At 46.4% G+C, this 27,778-nt stretch overlaps 2 protein-coding genes and 1 pseudogene across 3 annotated transcripts in view; 1 reads left to right on the forward strand and 2 right to left on the reverse strand.

The window, feature by feature from the left end:
* The window catches only part of Kiaa1549 (KIAA1549 ortholog), a 137,175-nt gene extending 121,947 nt beyond the window's left edge, over positions 1-15,228 (forward strand). The window contains exons 18-20 of one of the 2 annotated variants that reach the window (XM_057768903.1): positions 2,448-2,602; positions 7,295-7,440; positions 9,715-15,228. In XM_057768903.1, coding sequence (XP_057624886.1) covers positions 2,448-2,602; positions 7,295-7,440; positions 9,715-9,969 — 556 coding nt within the window. In that variant the 3' untranslated portion in view covers positions 9,970-15,228. The remainder of the gene's footprint in view (positions 1-2,447; positions 2,603-7,294; positions 7,441-9,714) is intronic. The other variant, XM_057768911.1, reaches the window with a different exon arrangement.
* A 6,522-nt stretch (positions 15,229-21,750) lies between these two features.
* LOC130889656 (U6 spliceosomal RNA) lies at positions 21,751-21,851 on the reverse strand (annotated as a pseudogene).
* A 3,443-nt stretch (positions 21,852-25,294) lies between these two features.
* Positions 25,295-27,778, reverse strand: part of Tmem213 (transmembrane protein 213) — an 8,002-nt gene continuing 5,518 nt past the window's right edge. Inside the window, exons 3-4 of the mRNA XM_057794230.1 lie at positions 26,705-26,773; positions 25,295-25,464 (exon numbers count right to left, since the gene is read on the reverse strand). Of these exons, the coding sequence (XP_057650213.1) occupies positions 25,295-25,464; positions 26,705-26,773 (239 nt within the window). The remainder of the gene's footprint in view (positions 25,465-26,704; positions 26,774-27,778) is intronic.

Raw genomic sequence — 27,778 nt, forward strand, 5'->3', positions numbered from 1 at the left:
GGGGAAGGGACTTGAGATCCAGAAAAGGATGATTAAGAAAAACAAGGACCTTGTAAAAATGGAAACATTGAGGACCATTTTACTCACGAACAAAGGTAGAAAGAATATGAGACCAGATATTTACAAACATGAAGCAATACATGAAAAGGATATCATATTACAACCAATTTGGACTGGTTAGCAACATAAGGGTGACTTAGCATGTTAAAAACCAAGCCATGAAATATCCTCCTTCAAAGAGGACAAGAGGGCAAATGCTGTTTGAATAGATACAACGTTTAATGAAACAACATCGTTTTTTGCCGAGAGTTTCAGCAAATAAAACCTAGAGGAGAGAGATTTTGGCAGTGAGCTCTGAGCCTGCCCAGCTCACCCGAGTTGAAAATATTTGTGAGCAAGAAGTTATTTTTAAAATCAGGTATTGGAAAACATTTTAAAAGGTAATTAATCAGGTAATGAGGGGGCTGGAGAGTTAAGCCCAACAGTTAAGAGCACCTATTGTTCTTGCAAAGGATCAGAGTTTGGTCCCCAGCACCCACATAGTGACTGACAACCACCTGTAACTCCAGTGTCGGGGACCCAGTGCCCTCTTCTGGCCTCCAAGGTTTGCACATGCCACACATACATGCATGTAGGCAAAATACTCATGCACATGAAATTAAATAAACCTAACCAATTTGGTTTTGGTTTTGTTTTCGAGACAGGGTTTCTCTGTAGCTTTGGAGCCTGTCCTGGAACTAGCTCTTGTAGACCAGGCTGTCCTCGAACTCACAGAGATCCGCCTGCCTCTGCCTCCTGAGTCCCGGGATTAAAGGCTTTTACCACCACTGCCCAGCAACAAATTTTTTAAAATAAGATAGTAATAGACATGTCCAGGAAGAGGAATCTGTCCTCCTACTCAAGTGAAAATTAGGCTTTGTTACCTCCTATCTACACTTGTGAGTTTGACAGTGTCTGAGCACCTACAGGCTTTTCTGGATGAACTCAAAGGGTTTTTTTTCTATTGTGAAATTAGGAGTGTCCCTATCCATAGACTCTTTATAATTTGCATTCCCCAAATGATGGTTGTCATAAGACAGAGCAGTGGATTTTAATGGAACAGAGTGTGGGAAGTTCCTCCAGAGTCCTGTGGTAGATTCCACTGAGTTTTGGTGTGGAATCAAGATGGTTGGAGTATTTCCTGGTAGATGGTTGGGGTCCCCTTTCCTTCTCTAAGAACATCCTCTGTAAGGGCAGATCCTCCTAAAGTAACACATATCAGATGACATATCACATACATGGGAAACTCCTAAAGTAACACACATCAGATGACATATCACATATATGGGAAACTCCTAAAGTAACACACGTCAGATGACATATCGCATACATGGGAAACTGCTGTTTGGGAGAAATTTGATTTTCACTTTTAAAAAAAATATCTACAGTTAAGCTGCTATCACTGGGCTTTTATTGGAATACAAATGTATATGTGCATCTACATAACTTGTATTTTTAGAAACTTCAGCTGTGTTGCCCACTTTTGGAAGGGGGAAGTATCCCTAGCTTAACATGTTGACTTCACATTGTACAAAAAACAGTATTCATGTTGGTCTAGACATGTTAAACTTAATCCCCCCATTTATACAGGGATGATACACTGTGTTGAATATGTAAGTGCTTCCCTACATGGGTTTGATTACAGAAACGAATAGAGTATTCTCTAGATAATGAAAGCATGCATGAGAATCTAGAGGTCCTCTGTGAAGGGCGTTTGAGTCGAATCTCAGGCACTACTCCACTAATTGGGAGGTGAGTGGTTGGGCGGATGGTTTGGTTCACAAGCACGTAATAGGCTTGTGTTTTTAATAGACTTTTAAAGTAAGTGTTCTTAAATGTTCTTAGTTTTAACTCACAATCAAGTTAACATTTATGGATGGAGTCCACATAAAAGCTCTTAGGAACCCTCAGCAATGTTTTTTTGTCCCCCTAAGTTTAAAGTGGTTCAGAACTTTAAAAGTTTGAGAACACTTCTTCTTAAACTGGTTTTCAGTCTTGATGGAAAAGCGAGGTTGCCTGTGGAGTTTTTCTTTTGAAAACAAAATCCCAAAAGCAAGCATCAAACAGCTCATGTCTGAGTTGCATCTTCCTGGGGTGCAGCATGGGAAGCCAGAGTGAAAGTGAGGCTCCAGTCACGCCTCCCCTGTCCTCTACCCTTCCCTTCCTTCCAATCCTCCTCTCCTCTACCCATCTTTTCCCTCCCTTCTCCTCTCCTTTCCTCCTCTCTCCTTTCCTTTCATGGCAGTCTTGCAGACTTAGTACTGAGGTAGGGCCCTGAACTAATAGAGAATGTCCTATATTCTAGTGGAGGAGAGAATTACATGAAGCCATCTTAATCCCTGTAGAGGGCGCTAGCTTAAAATTCCAGAGTCAGGTAAGGGGTATTGATGCACGGTGTGCTCTCCCAGCAGACCGAGCTTCGGCCCAGGGTTGCTGCCGTCCTCAGAGTTGGTCCCCCCTGAACCCCCACAGTCATCAGCTGACACTCCATTTGCTGCCCGAGGGATCTACTCTGAGGAGATGCCGTCCGTGGCCCGGCCTCGGCCTGTTGGCGGCACCACAGGTGGGTACAGTGACTGAACTTGCTTCTCTGCATAGTAGGACGCTTGCAGCCAAGCCAGCTGGCCCCCAAGCTCTTGTCTCTCCCTGAGAATGCTGGGATTACAGATGTGTGCTTCCCCATCTGGTGTTTTTAAATAGATGCTGGGACTCTATCTCAGGTGGTCAGGATTATGCACCAAGGACCTTCATTTTCTGAGCAATCTCCGGTACCCTACAACTATACTTTATGATCTGCTCCTTTGATTGGCCTGTCAGAGGTGTTAGCAGAACAATTGTGATACCCTTTAGGGTTTCAGTGGGAGCACACTGCTGTTCATGGACAAGCAGTGGGGTTTACTATAGCAGTTCACCCGGGCTTCAGACTTTTGCTCCCCTAAATCACTTTTATAGCTTTCCAACTCGTGAAGAGCCAGTGCTCTGAGGGCTGTTTGTGAATGCATCCTGTTTCCAGCGTCTGTGCTGCTTGAGATCACGGCCCTTCCCAGTCTCGTCTTGTTGCTTATATATTTTGCAAAGTCACCTTGGTGTGTTTTAAGCCTATTCACTCTGTTGCCCTCCCTGGTCCTTCCCTCTCCCTCCTCTGGGAAGCCAGACTGAAGTTTCTCTCTACAGAATACATATACACTTCTATGATGTCATCAAGATAGTAGTTTAGACATTTCCAAAATTTTCAATGATTGCTAAATGTCTTAGTCAAAGTTCTATTGCTGTGAAGAGACACCATGGCCATGGTGTGGTGTTTTCTTATAAAGGAAAACATTTAATGGGGGATGGCTTATGGTTCAGAGGTTTAGTCCATTATCATCATGGCAGCATGCATTAATTTTTAGTTTTTCAAAAAAAAAAAGCATGAACTTAGAAGTTGTGTCAAATGTTCAACTACAATCTGTCTTCTGATAATTTCTAACAAGATGAAATTATGCAATTTTTTTTCTAAGACATGGTCTCTCTGTATAACCACCCTGGCTGTTCTAGTACTAGCTCTGAAGACCAGGCTGGTCCCGAACTAACAGAGATCCTCCTGCCTCTGCCTTCCAAGTGCTGCAATTAAAGGTGTGCGCCATCACCGCTCAGCTAGAAACTGTGTAAATGTATATAACGGAAAATGTTGCTATCTATTGGAAGAATTTATTTATTTTTATTTTGTGTGCATGAGTGTTTTTTCTGTGTATCTGTCTGTGGACATTTGTGCAGTGACTGAGGAGGCCAGAAGAGGGTGTTGGGTCTTGCGAACTTGGAATTACAAAGGGATGGGAGCCACTTTGTGTGTACTAGGAACTGAACCCAGGTTCTCTGCATGAGTGCTCTTAACTGCTGAGCCATCTTCAGCTCCTAGAAATACTTTCTAATTGTAGAAAATATACCTCCCTGGCGTACACAAGGCCATTCCTCAATACTATGTAACCACGGATGTTGGTACACATATGTTGTCTCAGCACTAGGAAGGTGGAGGTAGGAAGAGCAATTCACAGTCATTCTTGACTGAGTAATGGATTCAAGGCTAGCCTGGGCTACATGAGACCTTTTCTTAACAACAACAAACTATCAAATGTATGTTTCTTTTTTGTTTGTTTTTTTTTTTTTTTTTTTTGGTTTTTCGAGACAGGGTTTCTCTGTGGCTTTGGAGCCTGTCCTGGAACTAGCTCTTGTAGACCAGGCTGGCCTCGAACTCACAGAGATCCGCTTGCCTCTGCCTCCCAAGTGCTGGGATTAAAGGCGTGCGCCACCACCGCCCGGCTTCAAATGTATGTTTTTAAAAATTACCAGAAGCCGGGTGTGATATCCTACACCTTTAATTCTAGCCCTTGGAAGTCAGAAGCAGGCAGATCTCTGTTAGTTAAAGACCAGTCTGGTTTACAGATGAGTTCCAGGACAACCAAAGCTACATAGAGACCTTGTCTCAAAACATAAGCAAAAGAAAAATAATGAAAATCTGTAAGAGATTATGAGAAAGAGGCTCATTGTAGAGGATTGATTCTAAAACTTGACAAGGCCAGGCGGTGGTGGCGCACACCTTTAATTCCCGCACTCAGGAGGTAGAGGTTGGTGAATCTCAGAATCTCAGTGAGTTTGAGGCCAGCCTGGTCTACAAAGCGAGTTCCAGGACAGCCAGGGCTGTTACACAGAGAAACCCTGTCTCAAAAAACAAACAAGACAGAACAAAACAAAATGACAAGTAGGGAACCTCAGAAGACATAAGCAGAGAACAGGAAGAAATAATTCACGAAAGTGTAGGGGTGTGTATATGTGTGTGCGGCGTGCTAACGTGTGTGCGTGCATGCATGTGTTTGTGTGTGTTTGCCATATGAAAGAACTAAGAAGATAGCCTGGTTTCAAAAATAACTAGAGAAGTATAGATTAAACTTGATAAAAATAGCCATGAAATTATATTCATAAAAATGTGACTTTCATTGGTGGCACATGCCTTTAATCCCAGCATGCGGATGGCAAACGCAGGAGGATCTCTGAGTTCAAGGCCAGCCTGGTCTACAGAGTGAGTTCCAGGACAGCCAGGACTACACAGAGAAACCCTGTCTCGATAAACAAACAAAACAAATAATGTGGAGATTAAATTTACGTCCAACTTTTTCATCTGGTGCTGAGCCCCTAGGTTGTTGGGAGTGTGTAACAGGTGACAAGTATCTGAGCAGCGCTTGACGTGGTCACACGTCAGCTGCGTTGTTGGTGTTCTGCTGGATTGCAGACGCTGGTAGCCGTGTTAGTCACTGTTCTCATTGCTAGTCGGAAGCAACTTGTTTTTGCCTCGTTTGGAGGGCTCATCTTGGTGGGGAAGGCAAGGTGGCAGGAGTGTGGGGAGGCTGGGTCGCAGGAAGCAGAATCATGTCGTGAGGGCTTTGGGGATCAGTTTGGAGGTAGGACTCATGAGCTTTTGAGGGTTTTGTTTTGTTTTTCTTGGAATACACAGTCTCCCTGCTCCCAAATCCAAAATATTGAGGGGAAAATGGCATGTGCCAAGATGTTTAGCCCGTCATTATTCAGAGCAGGAAGATACCATTTTGGGTACCCAGTGAGTAAATCGTGCAGCTACTTAGTCATCTTACTTGTTTCTCATTACGTTGGTCTGACTGTCTTGGAACTCACCATATAGACCAGGCTGGCCTCAAACTCACAGAGATCCACCTGCCTCTGCCTCCTGAGTGCCCGGATTATAACTGTGTGCCGCCATATATGGCGTTGTGCAGCTATTTAAAGAGATCAAGAAAGGGTTGAAATGATTTAAGACCTTCCCATTGCCTCCTACATGTTTGACACTTGATCTGCCTTGTATCTCCTGTTTCTTGAAATAACCCTCCCTGCTGACTGAAGACGCGAGGAACTGATGCCCAGCAGGGACAAGAGCCCCTCTCTGGAGGACAATGGAGGACAAGGGCTTGTCAGTCGTGGGGATCTGCCAGGCTCTAAGCCCAGTCGGCTGGAAGCCTGCACTGTTTTGTTAAGGGATCAAAGCAATATTCAAAGTCAGAACTACGTTAGGATTTTAGCCACTGTGTGTTTTAACACAAAAGGTACGTTGTAATCCCTTCGTGGGTCACATCTATAACCTCTAAAGATGAGCTCAGCCCGCGTCTGTGGAGCCGCCAGTGCCGGCGTTGGTGGATGATTTTCTCGTGCGGCGGGCGGCAGTCTTTGTGTCTGCAGACCGGGGCTCATGTGGAACTCATTGCCCTGGCTGAGACCCAGACTTTTTTCCCCTGATCATCAGTTATTGCCGTATGTCCAAATAGAACCATTAAAGAGTTTAAAATGTAGTCTGTTAGCTGAGGGTAACTGGACAGCACGATAATGGGCCAAATGGAGAGGCCGCGTTACCCCAAGTTCCCCCAGAGAGCTTCTGTGCCATGGATAAACTCGACGATCCTAGGAGTGTTTAAACTGTGTGCTGTATTTCACAGCGCTCGGGTTGTAGGAGCTGGGATGTAGCTCACTGACTGGTAGAGCACTTGCCTAGCAGATACAAGATCCTGGACTCGGTCCTTCGCGCCACCAGAAAATACAATAAAGATTTTCTTTTCTTGCTTGATTGTATTATAAGGGTGTTTCTGTGTGCCAGATACTGATGAGAGAGACACAGAGAGAGAGAGAGAGAAAGAGAGAGAGAGACTCGGCTTGTGTACACACCCAAGCTGATGTCTGGGTGTGAGGAGTTAGTGAGCTTGGCCTTGCCTTCACCGCCTCTTGCCCGTAAGCTAGAGAGCAGGGTTGCATGTGCTGTGGCTGTTGTCGGAACCAGACAGTGTAAGTTCAGTGTTCTGGATTGAAGTAATTTTATCACCTGCTTTTTAAGGAAAAAAAAAGCACATCAAGTATTCAGGTCCTTGTGAATCTCAACGTTACAAGCAGGAAGGTGCCAGGCTTGAGCTTTATAGCCTCAAAACACTTTGCCCCTTTCCAGTCACCTTCTGTGATTCCTCATCCCCAGACATCTGATGGCGCCGGCGGTGAGTTAGGAGCCTTGTGTCAGCATCATGTGGAGGGGGAAGGAAAGCCGCCCTCCCGCCTGCTTTCTTAGGAAATGACCCTTCTGGAGATGTTTGAGATCAGCACAGGGTTTGAAAAACACCTGCCTTTCCCTCTCCTCGAAGAAGCCCATGGACAGAGCTGAAGGTGTGCTCGGCAGCTGCCCTTTGATGTGCTGTGCACGCTGACCTGGTCTCTGCTGTGTTCCTTCCAGGCTCCCAGATCCAGCACCTGACGCAGGTGGGAATCGCAAGCAGAATCGGGGCTCAGCCGGTGGAAATTCCTCCTGGCAGAGGCGGCCAGTACGGGGGACCAGGCTGGCCTGTGTACGGGGAGGAGGAAGCAGGGCGAAGAGAAGCCGTGAGTACCTGGGGCTTGGACATCCACTGGGGCTCACACGGTCGCTCTGTTTTTAAACGCCGTGCTAACCGAGGCTCCCACCTCTTCACTCCTCTTGCCTTACCTTGGTTGGGCTTGCAGTTTGGTAAACTCCCTTCCACATGTAGCTCGGCTGTGATTTTCCTTGAGACAGGTTTCAGGTTTCAAGTTGTGGATCTGAATAAAATCCAGACTACTTCTCTGGTGTGGTCACTGTAGCTTTTCACACTCTTGCCTTTTCTGTACCCCCACAGTGCTGAAGGCACTCCCACCTTGACCAGCATCTGGGATGGTTTTGCATTAAGTGCCTGACTTGGGACATTTCAAGGCATCCACCATCCTTTCGGTTTCTAGCTACTCAGCGTGAGCACCATTAATCTCTGCCAGGACTTTTCTTATTTTCTTGAGAATTTTGTGGGTCTGGAGATCTCATCAGTGGTTAAGAGCATTTGCTGTTCAATCAGGAGGACCAGAACCCATGTCCAGTGGCTCTCCAGCTGGACATACTCTGGCTCCAATGGATCTGATGCCCTCTTCTGGCCTCACTAGGAACACAGCGACACACACACACACACATGCATACACACACACACTGACATGTGCATGCACACACAGAGACACATAAACACAAATAAAGAAAATAGCTATTTTTTTTTAAAGAATTTTCTATCTTGGCATAAGCAAACTGATTTTGAGAATACAAACCTGAACATGCCTTTGTTTTAATCTCATTACTGTTACCTTCTTGGTGGCCATGTTAAATTCCTCTCATAGGTAGAAGTTTGTTTGTTTGTTTGTTTGTTTGAGACAGGGTTTCACTGTGTGGCCATGGCTACCCTGCTGGGACTAACAGCGTGCACTACCACTGCCCAGCCAATCAGAAGCTTTTATTTGGCCGGGCGGTGGTGGCGCACGCCTTTAATCCCAGCACTTGGGAGGCAGAGGCAGGCGGATCTCTGTGAGTTCGAGACCAGCCTGGTCTACAAGAGCTAGTTCCAGGACAGGCTCCAAAACCACAGAGAAACCCTGTCTCGAAAAACCGAAAAAAAAAAAAAAAAAGAAGCTTTTATTTGGTGAAAGGAAGCTTAACTCTAAGAGTATGGTTTTCCACTAAAAGGCTTTTACTAGACTTAATAGTCTCAGGCGTTTGCTTAAAGTGTATTGACAACTTTCTGTCGTTATGTGCTTGGCTTCATGTCATGAAGTACTGTGGGCTTTCTGCTAGGTCCAGCAATGTTTACTTGGAAGTACCTCTCATCACGGTGTGGGGAAGTGAGATGTGGAAATAGTCAGGGCCAGGAGGCCGTGTTTGCCCCGCATTTAGAACACTGACTTAGTGTACCGGCCTGCACACTGATTTAGTAAAAATATGGATACTGATTGACCTATAATTTAGTGCACTGACCTGTGATTTAGCATACTGAACTGTACAGTGATTGAGTTCACTAATCTGAGATCCTTCTTTTAACTGCAAAAAAAGAAAAATAGTCACTGAAAAAATATAATCGTTCTTAACAAAATAATTCCAAATCCATCAGTAGTCTGCCGTATCAGAAAAACTAAATGTCTTCTAGTAAAAATAGCCTACGTTTTAAAAAGGTTCTAAGAGTGCATGACAGATAACTGTTGGCTAAGGAGGGCGGGTATGAGGGACTTGTCTGTGATCTCAGCAGTTGAGGAGTGAAGGTCAGAAAGTGATAGGGCAGAAGGATAAGAACACTGACTCAAAACCAGAAGAGATGGGAAATGACCTGGTGGTTGGCCTTAGCCTTGAGGTCCCAGTATGTTCTTATGCATACTCTCTGGGCGCCAGAACAGAGGCATGGATTCTCATCATGCCCTTTGCCAGTGGCTCCTTAGCTGCCTCCACTCTGGGATGTCACCCTGTGTAGATTTCCCCCACTTTTCCTTTCCAGCTCCTAGTCTTTCTCTGTTCTCCCCTAGAAGCCCTGGAGCAGCTCCTGTCTGTACCCACTCACTGCACACCCAGCACACAGGGACTTGGGTGGCAGGGATCACGCTGGAGAGCGGAGGGAGTTGGTGGGAGATGGGAGGACAGCTTGGCATCCCTGGACCACTGGAGAGCGGAGGGAGTTGGTGGGAGATGGGAGGGCTGCTTGGCATCCCTGGACCACTGGAGAGCGGAGGGAGTTGGTGGGAGATGGGAGGACTGCTTGGCATCCCTGGACCAGTGTCAATTTGCTTCTTCTCTTGTTTCCGCAGGCAAAGTGTAATAACATTTACCATGTCTTTCAGGCCCACATGCTCGGACATCAAGAGTATTCTTCTTCACCGCTGTTTCAGGTGCCAAGGACTTCGGGCAGGGAGCCCTCAGCTCCTCCCGGGAACCTCGCCCACCGAGGGCTTCAGGGCCCCGGGCTGGGTTATCCTACCAGCTCCACAGAGGACCTCCAGCCTGGCCATTCCTCCGCCTCCCTCATCAAAGCGATCCGCGAGGAGCTCCTGCGGCTCTCCCAGAAACAGGGCTCGGTACAGAACTTCCACAGCTGATCGGCCTCCCTTGCAGGTTTGCCAAGTATCTGCTTCCTGTGGAAGCAAGACCAAAAGGAAATCAACTGAGTGGGTGTTTGTAAGAGTCGGAAGCAGCATCTCCGGGCAAGCCGCCCGAGGAATGAAAGAAGTTGCAATTATAGAAGACACCAGAAAGACAACTCCTGGTTCTTCGCCGAGTTAGCAATTTGGTGGCCACTTGGATTCAGTCAAGATGTGTGTACTTTGGGCCAAGAGCAAGCTCTTCACACACACACACACACACACACACACACACACACACACACACACACACACACAAAGAGAGAGAGAGAGAAACCAAAACCCAGACCTAAACTAACAAAAATGTGTTAGTCTCTTTTTTCAAAGGCAAAAGATTAAAACATATAGGTTTGGTTATGGATGGAGGGGGCAGTGTTCCCATGGGAGTCTGACCGGCACGTCCAACACACACGCTGCTCTGCTTCCTGAGAAGAGAGATTTCAAGACATTTTAGTCACAGCTTGGTCCCTCTTTTCCTCCACGGGAACTTATTTAATAGCAATGTTAGCAACAAGACACCCTGAGACTGTTTGGTAATCTAAGACGCTACTGGTGAGAAACCTGGTAACAGGTTGTGGAGCCTGGTGATTCCAAACAAAGCCATCGCCTGTGTTCTTTCTCCTTCTTCTGGTGCTACAGCTCCGAGGCCCTTCACCTTTCTGTCTGTGAGATTCAACTGTGGCTTTTGCAGTAGGAGAGTATGTTGGCGGTTTCGTTGTGTTCTGGGGGTGGGGGGAAGAAAAGGAAAAAGGAACTGCGTTGGGAAGGGGGAAGCTTAATATTTATTTGGTTATTCAAAATACATATCAGAGTTTAGATTTCCGGTCTTAGTTGTATTTGCTGTTTATTCGTTGGGCTCGCCAGCCCTTGGTGACATGGCGGCACATCTCGTCCATCCTACAGAACGAGACTGTTGGGTGTCCTCGCTGCCAGGTCTTGGCAGCTTGCTTACAGTTTGCTCACAGATTATGTTTGAATGAGAAGTCTTACGGAAGCAGACATTGTTTTCAGTGATTCTCGGGATGGCCCGATTGTCCTGAGTCTACCCTTATTAGTCAGGTTCCCTGAGCTCCAGCCTGGAAGTGGGCTTATGTTCCTATTGGCCTCCATAATGACCGAAGAAATACAGGGTTTTGAGACTACAAAGGAAATGGAAGCTCCCCCATTTCTGATTTTGCTATTATTTCTTTGTCCAAAAACTGTCTTACACTGGGTCAGAGAGAGGTCATCTCACAGGTCACTCCTGAAGTCAGGTCACTCAGCCTCTGACATTATTCTCAATGGCATTTTGTATTACTGGTGCCCGAGTGAGACTCCGGGACATTGCAGACTAACGGGAGTCCCACCCCGAGCCTCTTGATTGAACAACAGATAATGGGGTCAAGTTTGGGGTGGGGAGGGTTGGCCTAATCAGAACCTGTGTGTCTGGGCAAGGTTTAAGAACACGAGAACAGCTTGAACAAGCTCCCAGACCGTGTGCTTGGTGGCAGAATTATTTCTGCCCTTCTTAGTCAATCTCAGGACACACAGTTGGTACAGTCAGTGCTTATCTGCACACTTTAGATGAGAAAACATGCAGGAGGGGACCCACAACTCATCTTCAGGTGGCCCGCAGTCTACAGAGCTTGGAGGAGGAGACCCTGTTCTGGGTTTATTTGCTAATCCTGGTTTAGTATCTACTCTACCCATGCTGGAAGATCCTCTTCCCAAGCCACTCAAAAATACATGTCTCAAGTATCCAGGCAGAATTTTATGATGACACCTTGTGAGAAATTCAGACCCTACAACACAGAATAAATGGCCCTTTCTCACCCAGCATCATGAGTGTTTTGGACATTGAGCGTCCTAAGAATGATCATCTCCTTTGTACACTGCCAAAATAAGCCTCGGTGTCAGAGGATGTGGTGACAACAGCAATTTCGATGCCTTTGAAATTACAATAAAGGGATTCTACCTGTGTTTTTATTCTTAGAGCAGATACACCTTTCAACGGGTGTCACAACCAAAGGTGGGGTGCAGTTTGTCACGCTGGCCTTTTGGGAGCTCCCACGCTCGGTTGTTGGTTATGGAAAGCACACTCAGTTTATACTCCTTCCCCCTAAACACCTGCCGCGGCAGGTTTACCACACTTGAACTGCTGTGGGATATGCCAGGCCCAACGGGTGTCCGGTCACTCGTCCAGTGTGCTCCCCTGAAGACAGTCGTCCTGTTCAACGTGGGTAATTTTGGTGTTCCACATATTAAAGCACCCCAAAATAAAAGTTAAGTTTAATGTCTGTCCTTTGCTCCTAATTTTACAAGTTCTGTTGAGAAACACAAACTTGCTGCAAGTCTGAGACGGCATTTTAGGACAGCGTGCTTGGAGACGTGCTTTTTGGAAGTCTCCTTTGTTACTAATCCCTTGTGTTGGTTCCTTCGGAATGTCATTCTTGTTATCACCAAGACCATGTCGCCTCCCCCCCACACACACACCTCATAGGATCTGCTTCTCGGGATCTAGTGCGATTCTGCCTGCAAACGCCCCTTGAGGAGGGAGCCTCCGTCACTGTGGATATGGAAGATGTCATCTCTGTGAATGTTCTGGCGTGGATGATGTGTTATGCTGTGATCTGCCAGTATCTGGGTTCATGTGAACCCAGTCAGATCCACACTGAGAGCCCAGCGTGACCCCTCTCACTGCTGGTGTGCTTCAGAGTGACCACTTTCTCTGTTGGCTCCAAAGGTCCCTCCGAAGCATCCTTGTTTTGCTCCTGACTTTCCGCAGTTTCTGACACTATGTAGGTCAACAGACATGATCCCTGTCTTCTGAGAGAGCTGAGACTCTAATCTGGATAGTGCAGACGGTTATAAAAGCTGGACGCTCCAGATAAGCAACGTGGGTTAGATATCCATAGAGCGCAAAGGACACAGGTGTGTTGGGTATTTAGAAGTCATCGAAGTCACATGTTTGGGGTTGATGAGATCTTAGGGGAGAAGCCAACTGCAGAAGCCACTTTGATGTTACTCAAGCCAGTAATGGGATGGCAGGGGGTAAATCCCACAGTTGTCCTGGGAAAAGGTTTAAAAATTGGGTACTCGAAGCCAGGTGGTGGCGCACGCCTTTAATCCCAGCACTTGGGAAGCAGAGACAGGTCGATCTCTGTGAGTTCGAGGCTAGCCTGGTCTACAGAGTGAGTTCCAGGACAGGCTCCAAAGCTACAGAGAAACCCTGCCTCAAAAAAATAAAAGGAAGGAAGGAAGAAAGAAAATTGGGTACTTACTCTGTCACTGAAAGTGAACTCGCTCTTGAGCTGAGATAGTGTGAACACTCAGTCCTTAACTGCACTGTTTGAGAAGAGGAAGCAGTGTGAGGAAACCTGTCCAATGAGGCAGCAAGCAAATGGCCAGGCTGGTGAGGCTCTGCCTAGCTAGGAAGAGCTGTGGGGGAAGGGAGATCAGAGTACAAGAACTGCTGATGTCTGGTCGAAAGTAAGTCAGTGGTGTTGACCCTTAACTTGTAGCGGATCTCCATGGCCCTCTATGGTCTTTAGCAGGTTGTGGATAAGTACATCTGGCTTCTTTACACCACCATGTTTTCCTCCAATTTTTATTTCATTTCAGAGCGTGTGTTGATTTTGATGGCACAATGACTTTTAAGCAGTTGGGTTTTTGCCAAGCGGAATTTTTGAACACATGAGGCCTGTGACCCAAAGCGCACAGGTCTCATATGCCTGGAAGGCTTCCGGCTGAAACCGGCAATCCCCTGTTTTCTTGTCTACAATGTTTACTGCAGTTTCAGGTCTTGGTGAGTGCTCTAGACACCAAGCCAGTCCTCAGACACTAGTCTGTTTTGGGAGGACTTCATGAGTTAATCATTCGTTAGGCCTGTTTTGACCCCTTCACCCTGGATTCTTAGGTGGGAATGAATTAGACACTTGGGTGAATGTTGGATCAAGGTTCTGGGCACAGGGCCGGATGCTCCTGTCTTTACTAAGTTCACTGCTTGTGGAGTTTTTGCCCTGCCATTTCTACCTCCAAAGCGAGGCTCCAGAGCTTGTCGGCAGAGCCTGCTCCTCCACATCTGGTCCAAGCAGGAGTAGGAGGAAGTCCGCTTCGCCCGTGGGCACAAACACGTCTGAATGGGACAGTCCCTGGAGCTTTGCCATTTAGTCCAGCCCATTACAGGCAATCCCGGAACAGGTGAGAGGGTTTCTGTGGGCCTCTGTTTTAACATTCTCATGAAACACATAGGCTTCTGAGCGTCACCTAGTAAACAAGAGAGGTGCACATTTCAGGTGGTTTGTTTTGAAGGGGAGGGGGCTGGAAGAGGGTGGTGACTGTGGGTGTTTAAGCTAGAATTCTTTTGTCCACGTTAAAAAGACTTGAAAACTGAACCGTCGTGGTACAGTGTTAATTCACGCCCGGTGTGTGTAACAGGACACTGGACAATTATCTTAAGAACACACAGCAGCATTGAAGTGTAGAAAAGGAATAGCAAATGCCTTTGGAACACGAATTGGTTAGGAACCAGCCAGGATGCTCCTCCCAGGTCGGTGTCCCGCAGGGAAGGTCACATCCAGGCTCCTGTTTTGCTTCCCTCCTATGGGTTTCTCTGCTTCAGGGCCACTTCACTGATTTACTTGGAGCCTCACTGAGTCCTTTCTCACACCGGCCAGATACCAAGTACTCATGATGCGGCTTGGGGATCGTAGGGTTTCCCCTGTGGTAGGAAAAGAAGCAGGAGGTGCCAAAGGAGCCAAGGTTTCTGATACTTAATTCGGTCATTCTGAGCCTATCAGGGAGTTGGTTCAGAAACAATTATAGAAAGGCTCTAAGTTTTGCTCCCCTCTTTGCAGAGCTCGCTGTAGAGTAGAGAGGAGCAGAGATGGGAGCTAGCCTTAGCAGGGAAGCTTGCTCTGCCTGGCTGCCGGGGGTCCGGTTTGCCTCCAGCTTGGTTGAGGTCGGCGCTAGCAGATGAGTGCTAATATACAAAACTGCAGAGCAAATTGGGCCACCTGTGGCATCAAGACTGCAACTTGACAATCACGGTTTGCTGATCTCAACTGGGCACTCAGATCTCAGTATGGGTGTGTGATTTGGCGATTGAGCCCGCCCCCCTATTTGTCAGTCACGTTTCTACCCTTCAATTAGCTGCACTGTTTTCTAATGTGCTGTAGAGTTTGGAAATAATTTATGCAGTGTTTGGTTCCCATGTTTACAATTTTTACAGCTTTCTTAGCATTTTAAATGGAAATGTCAATAAATGCTACGAATTGGCGTCGAAGCGTTTGGTTCATTCCTTTGCAACACAGTTGCGTTATAGTGTGTCAAACGTGGTTACGCGTGCTGAGGTGACCTTGTGTTCCTTTTGAGTGCCTGCTGAGAACTCCTAGTGTGGTTTTCCAGGGACTTCAGTCAACAGCATTCCACTCAGCTGAGCTGACAGAATCGTCCCCGCTCGCGGCCGTGGTGCCCTGTCTGGCGTTACTGCTGCCCACTGGCCCAGCTGCTGCCCCCTCTAAGCAGATACAGCAGATGGAAAAGGGTGTTAGGGGTTAAAGGTGCAAACTAGAAGAGCAAAGTTGATTCCACCTTGAAAGGAGAATAGGGCAAACTCTAGGGGTTGTTTTGGAAACCCAAGAAGATGAAACTCCCTGGCAACTCAAGAAAGCCAAACAATTCAGAACACAGGGGAACCCAGCAACTAAGAAAGACGTGGAATCCTGGGTAGGGTCCTGGGACCACAAACACGGAAATGCTGATGAAATCCAGTCTGTAGATAGACTGAAATTTCTGTTGTCAGTTTTGTATAAAAGACTTCACTAGTAGGGGAGCTATAGAAAAAGATACAGAAAGCAAACAAAGTAGTGTGAACAAACTAATCTTGTCAGCTAGAGCCCATAGGGTATTGTTCTGGCTGCTGCAATCCTGCCCTAAGCATGTTAGTCCAGGACCTGCCACACTGCTTTGAGGGCATGGCTCCTATTCATGGTGAAGGAAGAGCTACCAGCTTCAAGACTCAAGAAAGAGACTCTTAGAGAAAAATCCAGCCAGGTACAGTGGCACACACCTGTAATCCTGGCATTCCAGAGGCTGAGGCAGGAGGACCATGAGTTTGGGGCCAGTGCAGTCAACATAGTGAGATCCTGTCTCAAGAGTTTAGAGAGTTGATAGCTGAGTGTAGCATGCTTGGGACCATTGATTCAGTTCTGAGCACTGCCAGATTAATATAATAATAATAATAATAATAAGATGATGATGATGATGATGATAACCAAAAGGAAATAGTAACCAACAGGCAACATTGGCCAATATGAAGAATCAGATAATTCTAAACATTAAAAAGAATTTTTTTCTTTTCTTTTTTCTTTTTTTTTTTTCTTTTTTTTTTTGAGACAGAGTTTCTCTGTGTAGCTATGGAGCCTGTTCCAGGATCAGGCTGGCCTTGAACTCACAGAGATCCTCCTGCCCCTGCCCCCTGAGTGCTGGGATTAAAGGCGTGCACCACCATTGCCTGACAGGAACCTTAATAGTGGGCCAGGGAGATGGCTCACCACATCTAAAGATGCAGGCTGTGCAAACATAAAGGCCCAAGTTCAGTCCCAGAGCCCAAATAAGAAAGTTGGAGGTGGTGACACACCTCATCCCCGCACTCCTACATCCTGGTGGGAGACAGAAATGGGCTTCACCCTGGGATGGCCAAGTGCGTGCCAGCATTCACACCCCCACCCATTAAATAATCAACTTAAAATGTAAAGACTCAGCACTTCCCCTAGGCCTGACCACATGGATCTGACCCCCAGAGATCATACAATAGAAAGAACTAAATCTTGTATGTTGTCCTTGGACCTCCTTGCTGTTGAACACACACATACACACACACACACACACACGTAATATTTTTAAAAAAATAGATTTAAAAATCGAAATCAGGTATGGTGGTCCATGCCTTTAATCCAGCACACAGAAAGCAGAGGCAGGCGGTTCGCCTGGTCTGCAGAGTGAATTCCAGGACATCCAGGGCTGTTAGGCAGAGAAACCCTGACTCAAACCCCTGCCCCAAATCTAATAGCAGGAATAGGACATTGTGAATGTTTAAACAAGCTTGAAAAAATCTTACAAAGGAAAATAAGAACACACATGAATATGCAATGACTATATATTCCAATAAATCAGACAATTTTCATTAATAAATACTGGGCGTGGGTGTAGCTCAACAGTAGTGTGCTTGCTTGGTATATGCAAGACCCTAGGTTTGACCCTTAGCACCACAATATTACAGATAGATAGATAGATAGATAGATAGATAGATAGATAGATAGATAGATATGCATGTACATATATAGAGATATTATACATATAAATACATATATAAATATACAGAGATCTATATATCTGTATAGATACCTCTCTATATATCTGTATATCATAATTTGTTGTAATGTTTTTTTAAACAGCAGGAATGCTATGGGAGCTGGTGGAATGTATTAATTACCCAGCCAGATTTTACCTGCTCTAAGTGTAAACAGGTCCAAAGTACCAGGAGGGCAGTCACTAGGAACAGCTTCAGCTTTGAAGGTCAGGCTGCTCCCACACCCAAGTGGTGGTCATTTCTCGCCCCTCCCTCTCCTGGTTTGTGCCTCCCTGCCCAGCACAGCTTAAGTGGAGGCGGAAACAGGAGCAGGCCAGCTCCCGAGGGAGATCATTTACCAACACCTTGTTATTGCAAGTGCCCTGTTTGTCTAGTAACTTGATTCCTCGGTGGGTCTCCGCCGTTTTCTCGGCTCCCACATCTGTCCGTCCCAGTTTGAATATGGGTAGGGTGTGTTTGACTCCGCTGATGTCAAGATGGAAAGATCACAGAGGCAGGTCTGGGTGAACCACATTTGTGTGGCTACCGCTGTACTGTTTGTAGTGCTCACACCACCGCGTAGCACCATGACAAACCCACCCTATTTGAAAGCTTACATGGTAGCAAGGGAGGGCCTGGAAGCATAAATATTTGGATTGGGGTTCTGTGATGTGGTCATGAGTCTCAATAAGTGGTTTCTTTCATTTAATATTTTAAAATGCTGAAGAAAACATTAGGGCAGAGTTTAAGGGGAAAGGAATTACAGCAGAAATGGGTTGGTGTGTTTCAGTCAAAATAAGTAGGCTTTTTCTTTTCTCATCTGTTTGTTTTTTTATTTTTTTATGGTTTATTCAACTTATTTTATGTGCATCGATGTGAAAGTGTCAGGTCTCGTGGAACTAGATCTTCAGACAATTGTGAGCTGCCATGTGGGTGCTGGGAATTGAACCTGTGTCCTCTGGAAGAGCAGTCAGTGCTCTTAACCACTGAGCCATCTCCAGCCCCCTGTTTGTTTTTTGAGACAGGGTTTCTCTGTGTAGCTATGGAGCCTGTCCTGGAACTAGTTTTTATAGACCAGGCTGGCTTCAAACTCACAGAGATCTGCCTGCCTCTGCTTCCTGAGTGCTGGGATTAAGGGCATGTACCACCACCGTCCCACTTAGTGGGTAGTTTTTTCAACATTAGTTCTGTGCTATGGCCTTAAGCAGAAGCTAGATATGCTAATTTTAGCAGAATCTAAAGACCAGACAAGATTTATAACTTCAAAAGCTGTAAGAAGAGAATGCTCACTGCCTCAGTTTGAAGTCTGAGGACCACTAGCCCAGTGAAATGGCTCAGTGGGTAAAGGGACCTGCTGCCAGTCGGGCCTGAGGACCTGAGTTCCATCCCCAGCCCCATGTGGTGAAAGACCCTCCACAAGCATCGTCACCGCAGACATACACAAAGATAAGTGAAGTCTGGGGACCAGTGTGATCATGTCACAGATATTATTAGACAAATCTGATTTACAAATTATCAGTAATGGGGGGCTGGAGAGATGGCTCAGAGGTTAAGAACACTGCCTGCTCTTCCAGAAGTCCTGAGTTCAATTCCCAGCAACCACATGGTGACTCACAGCCATCTATAATGAGATCTGATGCCCTCTTCTGGCATGCAAACATACATGGAAGGAATATTGTATACATAATAAATAAATAAATAAATAAATAAATAAATAAATAAATGGCCGGGCGGTGGTGGCGCACACCTTTAATCCCAGCACTCGGGAGGCAGAGGCAGGCGGATCTCTGTGAGTTCAAGTCCAGCCTGGTCTACAAGAGCTAGCTCCAGGACAGGAACCAAAAGCTACAGAGAAACCCTGTCTCCAAAAAAAAATCCAAAAAATAAATAAATAAATAAATAAATAAATAAATAAATCTTAAAAAAATATCAGTAATGTTAAACATTTCTGAGACACAACAAATTTAAATGAGATAGTCAACATATAAAACCAGTGATCTTTAATGGTGTTCTGTTTTGTTTTGCTTTGGTTTTTTTTTTTTTTTTTTTTTTTTTTTTTTTTTTTTTTGGTTTTTTGAGGCAAGGTTTCTCTTTGCAGCCCTGGCTGTCCTGGAGCTTGCTCTGTAGACCAGGCTGGCCTTGAACTCAGAGATTCAGCTGTCTTCGTCTTCTGAGCACTAGGATTAAAGGTGTGCACCACCACGGCCTGGCAATCTTTAACCATTTTGCTTTTTCTGACCCAAAGTCTACATGGCATTAATGAAGAAAACATTGAAGATGTCAGCATCAAAATTCTAGTAAATTTTAGGCTTTTAAAAAAGCTAGGTGAGGGGCTGGAGAGATGGCTCAGCGGTTAAGAGCATTGCCTGTTCTTCCAAAGGTCCTGAGTTCAATTCCCAGCAACCACATGGTGGCTCACAGCTATCTGTAATGAGGCCTGATGCCCTCTTCTGGCTTGCAGGCATACACACAGACAAAAATTGTATTCATAATAAATAAATAAAATATTTAAAAAAAAAAAAAAAAAAGCTAGGTGAGGAATAGAGGGTTGTCTCAGTGGTTGGGAGCACTGAATGCTCTTGTAGAGGACTTAGACTCAGTTCCCTGCACCCATTTGGTGGCTCACAACTGCCCAAAAATCCAGTTTCAGGGATCTAATGGCCTGCTTGACCTCTGTGGGAGGCAGGAACACATGTAGTACACATATCTATGCAGACAACACTCACACATGTACAAATAAATACTTTTGTAGGTAAGAGCTAGGGAGATGGCTCAGTGGGCAAAGTGCTTGCTGTACATAAGGATCTGAGGTTGGGGCTCCTCACAGCCAGGTAAACCTAGGTGTGCGGTGTATGACCTGTGACCCCTGCACTGGAAGGCAGAACAAGAGGATCCCAGGGGTCTATGAGTGAGCTCAGGTTTCAATGACTGTCTCAGAGAATAAGGAGCAATAGAGAAAATCACCCTCTGGCTCGTGTGTGTGCACACGCATATACATGCACACACACACATAAGTAACTGCTGACCGTGTTAATGTTAAAAATGTTCTGTGATTGGGATTGTTCAGCACATTTTTCTTCCAAGCTGACTTTACACTCGTGGAGCAAATGAAGGAAATAGCTGATGGCCACCTCTGTCCTCCACATGGACCACCACACGAACGAGTACACATGTGTGACCTTCATGGTGATTTGCCTACAGACCCTCCTCTCTCTTCCACATTCCCAGTGCTTTAAGAAAAGTCTCTGTCCTGTGAGACTGTGGTAAATGTTCAGTAAATGCATTCATCGAAATATCGGTAGGATTTATATACAGTCTGGTGAGTTTTAGTGTGTCTTCATTGTACACAATGATGGGTCTCGCCATGTGTGACCTCAGAACCTTGTAACCTTTCGACCTCCTTTTTTTTTTTTTTTTTTTTTTTTTTGGTTTTTCGAGACAGGGTTTCTCTGTGGCTTTGGTGCCTGTCCTGGAACTAGCTCTGTAGACCAGGCTGGTCTCGAACTCACAGAGATCCGCCTGCCTCTGCTTCCCGAGTGCTGGGATTAAAGGCGTGCGCCACCATTGCCCGGCATGGTGGGTAATTCTTAAAGGAATCCTGGGGCCTTTGGGAGTAAATAGCCCAGAAGGTCATTCATTTTAACATTAAGTTATTGTTTGATATTTGGGGTTCTTTTCCTAATACGTAACATTATCTAGATAGCAAAGTGTTGGAGGCAACTATTATTTTTCTAAATTATCTCCCTGAATTTTGTTTGCTTTGTTTTTGTACCTTTTAATTATTTTTTTTTTTCAAGACAGGGTTTCTCTGTGTAGCCCTAACAGTCCTAAACTCAGTCTGTAGACCAGGCTGATCTCAAACTCAGAGATCTGCCTGCCTCTAGCTCCAGAGTGCTGGGATTAAAGGCGTGTGCCGCCACCACCTGGCAAATTATTTTCCTATTGAATCAGAAATTATTTGGCCCTTATGTAGGCACATGTTTACTATACCTAATTTTTCCTGGCCTGATACATGTATCCCTAAGTGTATGTATGTATGTATGTATACATACATACATATATACAGTCTGCTAAGTTTGTATGTTACTTGCATGTATTTTTTCAGGGCTGACCATTTGGTATTGGATAACCAATCTGGGGGCTCATCCCTGGGGAAGGCCATTTCTCCAGCCTTCCCCATTCCTTAGCTGCCTGGAGGTCCTCTTCTAGGGTTGAAGCCTCCTGGGCTTTCCCTCTTCCACAGTAGCAGGTCTGTTGGTGTCTTGCTTGTTCGGGTCATATTTAGGTACCATGTTGATGAGACTTCCTGGAATTGCTTCCCTGTTGTTTCTAGGAGACATGATCTCCCAGGAGACTTCCAATTCTGGCTCTCACAGTCTTCCTAGCCCCTGTTGTGCAGTTCTTGAGCCAAAAGTATGGAGAGCTTCACAAACGTGTGTCATCCTCACACAAGGGCCTTGCTCGTCTTCCCAGTATTTAGTTGTAGGATATGTGCTGTGGAAGTGTGCACTGAGTATACATAATTTTATTTTATTTTATTTATTTTATTTTATTTTATTTTATTGGTTTTTCGAGACAGGGTTTCTCTGTGGCTTTGGAGCCTGTCCTGGAACTAGCTCTGTAGACCAGGCTGGTCTCGAACTCACAGAGATCCACCTGCCTCTGCCTCCCAAGTGCTGGGATTAAAGGCGTGCGCCACAGGGTTTCTTTGTAGCTTTGACGCCTGTCCTGGAACTAGCTCTTATAGATCAGGCTGGCCTCATTTCACAGAGATCCACCTGCCTCTGTCTCCAGAGTGCTGGGATTAAAGGCGTGTGCCACCACCACGGGGTGAGTATACATACATTTTTGTTTTTGTTTTTGTTTTTGTTTTTGTTTTTTCGAGACAGGGTTTCTCTGTGGTTTTGGAGCCTGTCCTGGAACTAGCTCTTGTAGACCGGGCTGGTCTCGAACTCGCAGAGATCCGCCTGCCTCTGCCTCCCGAGTGCTGGGATTAAAGGTGTGCGCCACCACCGCCCGGCGTATACATACATTTTAAGAGGCATTTTATAATCATTTACTGGTCACCAAACAGACAAGTCATAACTCTTGAGGTATAGCCTTGTGTGGGGTGGGGGAGGGGGAGGTAGAACCCAGTTGCCCCCAGTGCTGCTCTTACTTTATTCTATGACTCACTGTATTGTCCCTGCAGCCAAAGAAAAGAATCCTTCGGGTGGAAAGTGTCCATTTTCATTTGTATATTAGTTACTTGTCAGTTTAAAAAGGGACACTGTCTGTTGTGTGGGGCGGGCATGGTGACAGAGTGGAGCAGTGGTCACACTGCACACTGTTTTTGTACCCCCATCCTCCTCGCTCCACTTTGTCATCTCTCTTTGTATGAGTTACTCCCCGCCCCACTTATGTGTTTGGGTGCTTTGCCTATTTGTACCATGTAAGTGTAGTGCCCAGGGATGTGAGAAGAAGGGGTCAGATGCCCTGGAACTGCAGTTTCACATGGTAAGTCACCATGTGGCTGCCAGGAATTTAGCCAGTGCTCCAGTAACCTGTGACCTTTGTCGCTGGGACCAGACACCCGACAAGCCACTAAGGGGGGAAAGTTCTTTTGGCTCACACTTTGAGGCTACAACCATCCTGGCGAGGAAATCATGCAGAGGAGTGAGACAGCTGGTTACCTTATATCCACAGCAGAGAAGCTGGGAGGGGACAGGAGAGAGAGCCTCAGTTCCCAGCACCCACGTGGTGTCTCAGCACCATCTGCAACTCCAGTTCCTGGGCATTCAGCGCCATCTGCTGACCTCTGTAGGCACCACACACACATGGTGCACAGACGTGCAGGCAGGCAAAACACTCATAAAATAGTAAATCTAATAAAATAAAATCCAAACTGACCTGGTCAGCTCGCATCATCTCCTTGGGTCTCATGGGTTCCCATAGATGCAGGTCAAAATTACATGTATGCATGACATTAATGTCCAGTGAAGCACCTCTGGGTGAAAAGGTATCAAATGTCGTCACCCTTTTCTCATCCCTTAGGTGCAGATTTCCTTCTCTGCAGATGCATCCCACCACACCCACTGTGTTTAGGGTTCACCTCTCACAGTCCCAGTCTCCTGGGTCCTTTCTGGGGGAATTGCCTTCAAAAAGTTGGAGAGTGAGAGCTGTGCTTGTTCCTGTTGATCTTGAACCTTCTAGTGGCTTCTATCCAGAGAGACAGATTAGAAGGCTGCCTCTCTGGATGCCTAGGAGATGCTAGGGGCTCTGCTTGTCTCCCCAAGACTCAGTTCTTACAGCAATTCATTGAGTCTGGGAAATTGGCATCAAGACGGTTAAAAGAATTTAGCAACCATTAAAAATCTCTTCCTACCTGACCCATGTATTCTGGTGTCTTAGAAAGTCAGAGTGGTCAGGAATGCATCAGCAGGGGTCTCGGGTCACTGCTTTGGTGTATACCTCCACATTCAGCTTGGGAACCCGAAGCTGGTGTCTCTTTGCACACTTCCAAACCAAGCTGCGGCTTGTGCCCTGTGGGTCAGTTCTGGTGGCGTCATTCCGCCCCAGAGTCGTCATTTCAATCACGGCTCCCCAGCCCTACCATGTCCTTAATGTACTAAAACATGGCACATTTTTGTACCTAGCACTGCATATCCAGGGTGTGTGTGGTGGTGCATACCTACAATCCCAGACTGGGGTGGGGGGCAGGGGGAGGCAGGGGGACTGGAAGTTCAAGGCTAGCCTGGGCCATGAGGCACCAGTCCTCAGTTATATGTGGAGTTCAAAGGCCAGCCTGGATTACAGGAGATTTTTGAGTCAAAAAAAAAAAAAAAAAAAAAAAAACCCTCAAAAAATTTAAACAGGCAAAACAAAGCTGCAGATGAAATCCGTAAGAGTGAGGCGGCTCACATTAGAAAGACAAGCCACGTGCCCACCACCTCCCACACCACAGTCCAAACTGCTGGAGCCAGGCGGTGGTGACGCACGCCTTTAATCCCAGCACTCGGGAGGGAGAGGCAGGCGGATCTCTGGGAGTTCGAGGCCAGCCTGGTCTACAAGAGCTAGTTCTGGGATAGGCGGTCTCAAAAAACTAAAAAAAAAACCAAAACAAAACAAAACAAACAAACAAAAAAACCAAAAAACCACTGGCTGGATCTAATTCTTACATTAGGAAGTTGATGCTTAAAGTAAAGTGATGTATTTCTGGTCACATCGACCAGAATACTAAATCTCCCATCTTTTAAAAACAAGTACTTGAGCCTGGAGAGACTCAGGTGTCAAGAGCACTTGTTACTCTTGTGGAGGACCTGGGTTCAGTCCAGGCACGTACATGGTGGCTCATGGCCATCTCTAACTCCAGTCCCAGGGGATCGGACACCCTCTAGGAGCACTGCACACACATGTACATGAGCTCATGCAAGTGCACAGACATACACGTGAAAAAAAATAAACTAACTAACTAAAACAGGTGGGGCTGGACAGCCAGGGAGATGCAGAGAAGAAAGATGGAGGTGAGAGGAACTGAACTTGGGAAGGAGACAGGATGAGTTGGGGTGCTGTTCCCACTTCAGGATGATTGCTGTGCCCTTTGCCTGGAGTAGGTGGAGCCAATATCCTGTTTTTCAAATCTGTCCCCTAAAAGACTGCACCCACGAGAAAGCTCGGGGTAGAAGAGGAGCGTCACCATAGGGACCCTGAAAGATGGAGGTCGTTTCCCCACTTTGGAGAAGCAGCTGAAGTGGTCATGCATGCAGCAATGAGGGCGTGCTCAACAGCAAAGTGCGCGCGTAGCTTAGCAATGACCAGGGTTTGTTCCACAGAACCAAAGCCATAACAAAGGAGCCAGAGACATCGAAGAGCAAATAATGACTTTAAAAGTGGCAGAAGCCCTGCTTCTCGAAAGCTCCTCCCCTCCCTCTAGTATCCACACACAGTGGGAATAGCCGTTGTTGGGGCCGTGGCTCACGCTGCCAGGTCTTTGGGCTCCTCTGGAGCTAGTTTCATCAGTTTGTCCACACACAGCAGGATGAGGGTGAGGAACCAGAGACTCCAGCCGACCGCCGCAGCAATCCAGCCGTACTCGTCCACTGAAGCTCGGCAGCACAGCGAGGCTAGTGGGCAGAAGTCCACATCTGGTGGGGGAGGAGCAAGAAGGGAACATAACACACCAGCCACACCCACTCCCTCCCAAATCAGTTAAGAGAATGCGAGTCAGTAGCTGACCTTTAGAACCTTCTTGTTTGCTACTTGTTGGGTTTATACTCTTTACCTTATGCACTCAAGGTAGTATCAGTGACGGGGGTTGAGCTCAGGGCCTTGAATGAACATAGGCTTGGCCACTGAGCTACACTCCAGCCCGGTGAGAGGTCCAGTTATCATACAAAGAAACCCAAACTGGACATTGCCCAAGACCACAAGATGACAGAATTAGAGCTCACGTTCCAGTCCATAGACCCCACCGCTGTATTCTCGGCCTTTTAAATATTGTTGCCCATTCCCCTCTTTATGAGCACACACAGGTAAGGACAGTTGCCATCTGATGAGAACAGGATAAAGGGGCCACAGTCAAGATGAAGCAAAGCTTTCTGTTGATTGGACACGTGTGATAGAAATTTCTCTTTGCTCTCTGAGCACCCTGCCCCTGGAAACATCTCAGGAGGATGAACGGAAATAAGGAAAGAGTATTCAAGCAGCTCCTGCTTTGGGCAGAGGTTGAACCAACTGGGGTTTTTTGTTGTTGTTGTGTTGTGTTCTTCTTGTTTGAGTCAGGGTTTCTCTACATAGCTGTCGTGGCTGTCCTGGAACTCACTCTGTGGGCCAGGCTGTCCTCAAACTCAGAGAGATCCACCTGCCTCTGCCTCCCTAGTGCTGGGATTAAAAGCATATGCCACTGGGCTGGAGAGATGGCTCAGAGGTTAAGAACTGGCTGCTCTTCCAGAGGACCTGAGTTCAATTCCCAGCAACCACAAGGTGGCTCACAGCCATCTGTAGTGAAGTCTGGTACCCTCTTCTAGCATGCAGACAGAACACTGTATACATAATTAAAGTCATTATTTAAAAAAAAAAGTGTATGCCACCACAGCCTGGTGGACCAGCTGTTTTTATTAGGCTTCTTACCTCTAAATGCTAGAACTTTTGGCTGTTGGCCAGGGCATGAGCCATTAAACCCACCTGTGCATGAGATTATTGAGATCAAAGCCAAACTAGCTCTTAATCTGCTCTGTAAACAATGCTGGGTCATCTCTCCCCCCCCCCCCATTGTCTGGGAAGAGCAGGCAGTCCCTGGGTCAACTGACAGCCATTAGTGGATGGAGAGAGGCCCAAGTTTCCTTCCTAGTTCCAGGGATGGCTCTAGGATCAGGGGAAGCTTACTGGCACACTGCTCCAGGGTCCCAGGGTCTGGGTGGTATATACTCAGGGTTGAGTTGCCGCTGCTAGCTTCTGCAAGAAAAGGCAAGAGATGGTGTCAGGCGGAAGGCAAAATGAGTCCCGGGCAGAGGGTTTGAATTATTTAGTGCATGGGTAATGAGTATAATGACAGTTTTCTAGAAGGGCCAGTGAAGACAATAGAGCTTTATGCGACATTAAGACTCTGGTGAGGGCCGGGCGGTGGTGGCGCACGCCTTTAATCCCAGCACTCGGGAGGCAAAGGCAGGCGGATCTCTGGGAGTTCGAGACCAGCCTGGTCTACAAGAGCTAGTACCAGGACAGGCTCCAAAACCACAGAGAAACCCTGTCTCGAAAAACCAAAAAAAAAAAAAAAAAAAAAAGACTCTGGTGAGGGATTGTGTCCTACTCCCCACGTTCAGCAGAAGGAGCCCTAGCCCTCCAATGGGGCTGCATTTGGAGACAGACAAAAGAAGTAATTCAGGCTAAATAAAGGTGTGTGGAATCCTAGGATCCCAGCACTCAGGAAACAGAGGCAGGTGAAGCTCTGTGAATTCCAGGTCTACAGAATAAAACCCTGTCTCAAATACAAAACAAGAAGGAAGAAGAGATACCAATGCTTGGGCTTAGAGGAATGGCCATGTATGGTCACAGTGAGTCAGAGGCCATCTGTAACCCCAGGAGGGAGAGACCAAACCTGTCTACACCTTGACCTAGATGTCCAACCTCCAGAACCATGAGCAAGCACCTTTTTGTTAAAGTCCCCCAGTCAGTGATGTTTGTATTATGAGTTCAAATGAAGGATTATTCTCCCTTTTTGTTTTGTTTTTTGTATTTTTGAGACAGGGTTTCTCTGTGTAGCTCTGACTGTTCTAGAACTCTGGTTCCAGAGTGGTGGTAGCACATGCCTTTAATTCCAGCACTTGGGAGGCAGAGCAGATGGATCTCTGTGAGTTCGAGGCCAGCCTGGTCTACAGAGCAAGTTCTAGAAGAAACTCAAAAAAAGAAAAAGAAAAAAAAAAAAAGCAAGCTATGACCCATGGAAGAGCAAGCTAATGT

Source organism: Chionomys nivalis, chromosome 1 (assembly GCF_950005125.1).
Source record: "Chionomys nivalis chromosome 1, mChiNiv1.1, whole genome shotgun sequence".
Classification (NCBI taxonomy): Eukaryota; Metazoa; Chordata; class Mammalia; order Rodentia; family Cricetidae; genus Chionomys; species Chionomys nivalis.